At 47.2% G+C, this 7582-nt stretch overlaps 1 protein-coding gene across 1 annotated transcript; it reads left to right on the top strand.

Moving 5' to 3' along the window:
• Positions 1-3920: 3920 nt before the first annotated feature.
• Positions 3921-6183, top strand: LOC119334658. The gene is made up of 2 exons (XM_037607203.1): positions 3921-4134; positions 4284-6183. The coding sequence occupies exon 2, from the start codon at positions 4489-4491 to the stop codon at positions 6001-6003; it is 1515 nt and encodes a 504-aa protein (XP_037463100.1). The 5' UTR covers positions 3921-4134; positions 4284-4488; the 3' UTR covers positions 6004-6183.
• Positions 6184-7582: the final 1399 nt, after the last annotated feature.

Genomic DNA, 7582 nt, shown 5'->3' with positions numbered 1-7582 from the left:
TGCCAAAAGATGAAAAGTTGATAATGATAGTGCAACATATTTGTGGCACTACCGTTTAGGTCATATTGGTGTAAATGTTGGGGAACGTGGTAATTTCAAAAAAAATCCTACGCACGCGCAAGATCTATCAAGGTGATGCATAGCAACGAGATGGAAGAGTGTAGTCCACGTACCCTCGTAGACCGAAAGTGGAAGCGTTATGACAACACGGTTGATGTAGTCGTACGTCTTCACGATCCGACCGATCCTAGCACCGAAGATACGACACCTCCGCGATCTGCACACGTTCAACTCGGTGACGTCCCTCATACTCTTGATCCAGTTGAGGCCGAGGGAGAGTTTCGTCAGCATGATGGCATGGTGACGGTGATGATGAAGTTACCAGCGCAGGGCTTCGCCTAAGCACTACGACGATATGACCGAGGTGTGTAACTGTGGAAGGGTGCACCGCACACGGCTAAGAGATTGTCTGTTGTGCCTTTGGGGTGTCCCCTGCCCACGTATATAAAGGAGGGAGGAGGAGGAGGCCGGCCCTAGAGGGGGTGCACCAAGTGTGGGGAGTCCTACTAGGACTCCCAAGTCCTAGTAGGATTCCCCTTTTCCTTTCCGGGGTAGGAGAGAAGAAATAGGGAAAGAGAGAGAGGGGGTAGGAAAGGGCAAGGGGGGCCCTTTCCCCTAGTCCAATTCGGACCTATGGGGGGGCGCGCGCCTCCTTCCGTTTGGCCTGCCTCCTCTATTACCGTATGGCCTAATATAGCCTCCCCTCCTCCTTCATATACAGGGGCAGGGGGCACCCCAGAGGCACATCAATTGTTCCTTAGCCGTGTGCGGTGCCCCCCTCCATAGTTTACCATCTCGGTCATATTGTCATAGTGCTTAGGCGAAGCCCTGCGTGGATCACATCATCAATACCATCACCATGCCGTTGTGCTGATGAAACTCTCCCTCGACCCTCTACTGGATCAAGAGCTCGAGGGAAATCATCGTGCTGAACGTGTGCTGAACACGGAGGTGCCGTACGTTCGGTACTTGGATCGGTTGTATCGTGAAGATGTTCGACTACATCAACCGCGTTAACCTAACGCTTCCACTTTCGGTCTATGAGGGTACGTGGACACACTCTCCCCTCTCGTTGCTATGCATCTCCTAGATAGATCTTGCGTGATCGTACGATTTTTTTTGAAATTGCATGCTATGTTCCCCAACACGACCACCCTAAGTCAGTCATCGTCTCATGCTCCTATGATTGACATTGACATCCACTGCCAGGACGCCCATGAGCTGGGTGCGGTGTGTGTGTGTGTGGGGGGGGGGGTTGCCCAGGTCATGGCCACCATCGAGGCTTTTGACGCAAGTGCCAATGTGCTTTCAGCCTTTGTCAGAGTCACAGCGGTGGCCATGACGGTGCCGAAGCTTTTGACACAAGGACCAACTTGCTTTCCGCTTTTGTCAGTCTCTTAAAAGAGTCCCAACGATGGTCATGACGGACAAGGCCACCAATGGGACTCTTATGAGAGGCTGAACTAGCAAATCTAGAGATTGATGAAGTCATCACCGTCGCCTCGTAGTTGACGGGACACTTATGATCTCAATAAGGTTACCAGCTGTCGAACTCCTCAAGTTGGTCGATGAACGGGCACCTCCACTGCCTCGCAATGATGTTCTATGGTTTGCTGATGTGCGTGGTGTATTCGAGACCGATCTTGGCCTCCATTGTCCTCTGGTGCCTTCAGACATATCCCTTGCCTCGATTCTCTCTCAATTGCGACCCTCATTGTTTTTTGTTGTAGTTCCTTTGGGCTCACCGACTTATCCCCCACTTTTTGTTCGGGAAATGCCATTATAGCTTTCTTTATTTCATCTAAAAACTAGATACATCAACCACAATAAGACTATGAATGGAAGAGGGAGCGTTCTTCATGCACACATCTGGATGTTCAACCCTAGTCCTACTAGCTAGTCCACGAGCCACACGATTCGTCTCTCATGCACAATGCTCAAATATAACATGGCCAACATTATTACAAATGTCAAAGCAATCATCAAGAATAGGGGTTGCTCCGACCTGAGGCCCTCGCATGTCCTTGAGATGAGGACTGACTCACTTAGGGTATATCAACCGCTACTACTACTGAACCGAATAGTTATGAAAGTAGCTTTGATGGAAATGTCTCTAGGATTGAGGAGAAGAGTTGCTAATTTATTACCATCATCCAACAAAGATCTAGAGAAAAGCCAATTAACTTCAAAAAAGATGGGTGCCAAATCCCGCAAAGGAAAAAAAATCGAGGAGCGAAAATCGGGGTGTTACAAATGCATGGCTTGCACAATTACCTAAATGTTCTGCATAGATCTCTCCTACTTGGAACGCTTTATGCCTGCCAAGCTCCACATTGTAACTATGTTGCCTATGGCCATGGATACAACGTGTGCTACACCTTGCATATGACACCTATCCTCAATGGACCACATGTGTGAAGACAATTCAACGTCCATAAGGTAACAAGAACTCTCACTTTGCAATGTGCTAAGAATCCATGAGAAATTATGTCAACAACTTTTGGGGTGCTTCAAGCTTGCTTCATGATTTTTCATGGCCTTTTTGAGTATTGGAACCCAAAGATACTATGACTGATCATTGACAACATGTGTCATCTTGCGCAACATAATTAGTAAGGACGAGAGAGGCTAACCGGAGGGATCTAACTTTGACTACAATGCTGCACATGTGGAGCTGAAACATCAATCAAACATGATCTGGAGATTCCGCGTTGCACATCGCAGAATCGGGAAGCTCATCACCAACTCGAAGATGATCTTGTTGATCACTCGTGGCAAATTTGTAGTTCTTGATTCTTTTTTCGAAAAAAGCCCCCCCCCCCCCGCTTTGTGTTACAAAGCAACCAACACCGATACAACCAACGATAGGTGCTGGGGCGGAAGCAACACAGTCACGCCCAAAAGGAGCGAAAGAGAAAATTTAAAAGAAACAAATGCCGGCAACGGCGGATCAACAAAAACAAAGAAGCCTCGCGACCATTGCGCCCAATGAAGATTTCCCACCAAGTTCCTAGACTCCGAAGCGCCGGTACCAATCAACACCTCCAAGAAGGGACACAACAATGACGACGCTGATGCCAAGGGTTCCCCCCGGTACGTGACGAGGAGAAAGGAAGGGTAGCCCCTGAGGCCCTCCAGGAAGGTCCATCGGCACCCTCAGGCGCCATCGCGTCGGAGTCGGCCACGCCGACAGGGATTTCTCTTGAACCCAACCTCACCTCAGGCACTCCGGAGCTCGCCACCAAACCGTCCACCACCCTGCGCCAACACGGTCTTGAAGCTTCCCACGCCGTCTCACCACGGCACCGCGAAGTGGGGGCCTGCACAACGCAGAAGAGGAGCTGGGACTAGGCGCAGCAACACCGTCGAAACGCGGGAGGGCCCAACCTCCACCGTCAACGACGGTAACCGACCAGACGCAATAGCAGGAGCATACTAGGCCCGTGGGCCCACAGGCCCGGCCGGGCCCTCAGATGCTCGTAAAGCTCCTGCCTTCGCGCTGCAGAAAGCACGCCGTCGGCGTCGCCGCCCCCGGTCAGTTATTACTTAATGCTTACGTTGTATTTGACTTTTCATATTTAAATTTAAAAACACAGAATTAAAAATAATGATGAAATATGTGCATTAGAAATATCAAGTTTTGAATTAATACGTTGAGCAAATATAGTTGAACTTGGGTTTGTATGCAAAAAAGGAGGAAGAAATAGCAAAGAAAGAAAAGAAAATGTAGGGAATTAAGTTTTAGGCAAAGGGCCAAGTGAAGATAATTTAGACCCTCAAAATTTTAGAAGTTGCGGGGCCAAAGCCTATTTCGAGAGAGAAATTTAAAAAGTTAAGTTTTGGAAGGAGGTTCTAGAAACTAAGTTTTATGAAAGGGCTAGAGATGCTTAAGCTGTCCTCCACCGCCGGGGCGGCGGCGGCGACGCGGATCCTCCGGCTGGCTCCCACAGACCCTCACCGCGAAACACTTCCCCCGTGAGACGCGACGGCGTGGCTGCTGCTGCCGCTCCTCCTCCTCCTCTCCATACCCCAGCCAATCTCCTCGGGCTTCCTGCCGCCTTCCGCCTTCCGCCGGTTAGCACTCTCCGCCTCTCGCCATTGCCGGGCTACAGTCGTAGAACGAAACGGAGGGGAACTCGGAATTTGTGGAAGCTCGTTCCTCCATCCAGCAAATAACAGAAAATCCCGATCTTTTCCTGACCGCGTCTTGTTTTCTAATTCAGGAAATCAAATTCCGGCGACATCCGTCCCGATCCCGGGTCGGATCTGCTTCACCTACGAGCAAGGAGGCCTCGGTTGGCGTTCTATAAGTATCATACAGCAGCCTACCCCTGCCTGCCCTCTGTTGCTTCTGCATCTACGAGAGAGATCATCAAGCACAGGGGAGAGGGAGATTGGGGAGGCATACAGCGAGAGCTCTGCTTCTTCATGTCGCCGTCTGGAATTCCCGTCGTGGGTAGCAGCATATCCAGGTGTTTGGCCTTGTCTGGTGTGCTGACAACGTACGGACAGAGGCTTGCCGAATTCCTCGCCGTTCACCGTCTGATACCCAGCGAGCCCCAGATCCTGGAGCTGCCGACACCGCCGGAGCTGCCGGAGGACATCCTGATGTGCATATTCGCCAGCCTTGAGACCCCCGACCTCGTCCGGGCAGGCTCCGTCTGCTCATCATGGCGTTCCGCCTGCGCCAGGCTCTGCAATCTTGGGCTCTTCAGGCAGACACAGACACCGTGCCTCCTATACACCTCTGAATCTGCCGGTGAGAGTGCCGCAGGCCTCTTCAGCCTCGTGGAGAACAAATCCTACACATTGGCTCTTCCAGACCCACCTATTCGCACCAGGTATGTGATCGGCTCCAACCATGGTTGGATCATCACCGCCGACGATAGGTCCGAGCTGCACCTCCTCAACCCCATCACCGGTGACCAGATCGCCCTGCCTTCCGTCACCACCATTGAGCAGGTGAAGCCCATCTTTGATGATGCCGGTGCTCTTCACAAGTATCAGTACTCATGGTACACCGGCACTCCACGCCTAGTCGACTTCCCTACGCCCTCGGTCTTTTCGCTTGGCGAGCTGCGGGACTACCTCTTTGAGAAGGCATTTTTGTCGTCTGATCCATCGACTGGAGATTATTATGTGGTACTCAAGCATAATCCGCAGTCACAACTTTCATTTGCAAGAGCAGGGGATGATAGATGGACTTGGTTGCCACCACAAGTTAATTATGCAGATTGTTTCTTTAAGGATGGCCTGCTCTTTGCATTGGATTCACGCGGAGAAGTCCGTACGTTTGATCTCAGTGCACCTGTAGTAACACAAAATATCGTTCTGGGGAGAATGAAGGCTTGGATCGAGGACTGCAACTACATGTACATTGCTCAAGCTCCATGCGGTGATTTGTTGCAAGTTTGGAAGTCAAGAAACTGTTTGGGTTGGGACGATGAGGATGTTTCAGAACATGGGCTTGAGGATGGGGAGGATGAGTACATTTCGGAACACAAGCTTGATGATGCGACAGATCTGTCGAGGCTGAAACCTGAGGATAGGGAGGATGACGATGTTTTGGAATCTGAGTTAGGCTCTGACTCTCATGTGGTCTTCACCGACAAGTTTGACGTATTTAAAGTGGATTTTGCTGCAACAAAACTTGAAGACATAACTAGCTCATGTGACAGTGTGATGTTTCTTGGGCATAATCAATCATTTTGTTTGAGTGCCGATGAATATCCACAGTTAAAGTCCAATCATGCCTATTTTACTGATGAGGATGATGCCTATCATCATTTTGGAAGCATGAAGAGTCAGCGTGATATTGGAGTTCTCAACCTTGGAAATTGCTATGTTGAAAGAATTGTATCACCTCAGCTTTGGTCCAACATGCCAGCCCCTGTGTGGTTTATACCAAATCCCCGGAAGATACATTTAGCATCACATGATTAGCCAGAAGATGCTTCCTTTATATTGATATATCAATCTTTGTACCTCGTTGTATGTCGTTCCAATAATTTTCTATAAAGAAAATAATAATAATAATAGTTTCAAGCAAAAAATCTTGGAACAAGTGGATAAATGTGAGGTACATTTATGTGGCACGCTAATGATTTTGTTGATATTGTGACAGTTTTCTACTCCCTCTGTCCCATAATATAAGAGTGTTTTTGACACTACACTAGTGTAAAAAACACTCTTATATTATAGGACGGAGGGAGTATTATTTTTCAGATGTGCTAGCCCACTGAACTAGATATGGCGCCACTATAGAAATAGCTATAATTGGGATAACTCCATTGCTACAGTTTATTTGCTGATTTTATTTTTACCCTTGTACATGCTTCTAACACTCTGGATGAATAATTATTATCCAGTAACTGTATTCTTTGAAGTAAAACCAATGTAAATCATTTATTTGATCTTTAAGAAGATTTTGGTGGGCTAGAGGCAGCAAGTTGTTTCCAGATTGCTAATGTCCATAAGGGATTTGCATCTTCATGACCTGCATATGCTGAAGCAGCTCCTTGCAGCAAGATTTGGGAGCAATATACTATTGCACATCCTAGTTTTTCTTCTCTGCGGTGTTTTCTCAGAAAAATGACGAAGTATGGAAGAAAATATATGCAGAGCAACGCTGAGGAAGTGCCAGCAATGCTTGACTTGTGTTAATTGTACTTGAAATCAGCGAGAGCATGTAGACTGCCACAACAATGCTTGATTTATGATGCAAATTCAGAGGTCATCGACCAGCGCGCACTCAATCACCATGCAAGCCTGAGGATGACAGGGATTGAAAGGATACCAGCAGGAGCTACCTCACTGAGTTTTGCTGAAAGAATGTCATTTTTGATATAACAAGCTAGGCGACAGTGTGATTCCTGAGTACTGATTCATCTTCTTTGTTGTTTCTGCTGATGATAGCTTGTCTTTTTCTGGATGGAGTAAGAGTTGTTGTGATCCTGGAGCTCTCGACTCGGAGAAAACCCTAGCTTTGGTCCAGCTGGACAGACCATATGCGTGAAACATGATTTCCTGTATTTTTCTCCTTTGGGTCCATAGAGCTTGTTAACCGTAGCTTTGGTTTACCAGGATGATAACTTAGTACCACTAGTAATAATGTACGTGCAATGCACGTTTATATTAGGTAGGATATTAGTTGCACGTTATATTAGGTAAGATATATATTATATATATATATATATATATATATATATATATATATATATATATATATATATATTTTTGTTGCATGTTGGTATTTGGTAAGATATCAATTACTGTTTTTGCGGAAATGGTAGGATATTAATTACATGGCAGATTTCATGGGATAGCGTGGAGTCAAAACGTGTTTATAACCAATGACAGTGGTGGGTAATTAAAGCGTTAAACGTGTTTGATGCTCAACATTGAAGTGATTTGAACCGCTAGATAACATGATTTGACGGTCCAGATGGTTTGGATCTGCCCCTTTGGATCTTTTTATATTGATATAGATAGAACTTCAATAAATCAAAGAGAACAGTTACCT

This window comes from Triticum dicoccoides, chromosome 7A (genome assembly GCF_002162155.2).
Source record: "Triticum dicoccoides isolate Atlit2015 ecotype Zavitan chromosome 7A, WEW_v2.0, whole genome shotgun sequence".
Taxonomy (NCBI): Eukaryota; Viridiplantae; Streptophyta; class Magnoliopsida; order Poales; family Poaceae; genus Triticum; species Triticum dicoccoides.
The sequence above is the reverse complement of the archived record's forward strand: the minus strand, read 5'-3'. Positions and strand labels throughout refer to the sequence as shown.

Excerpts from the sequence above, each read along its gene's own strand:
- LOC119334658 (XM_037607203.1), top strand. The coding sequence starts at position 4,489 with ATGTCGCCGTCTGGAATTCCCGTCGTGGGTAGCAGCATATCCAGGTGT.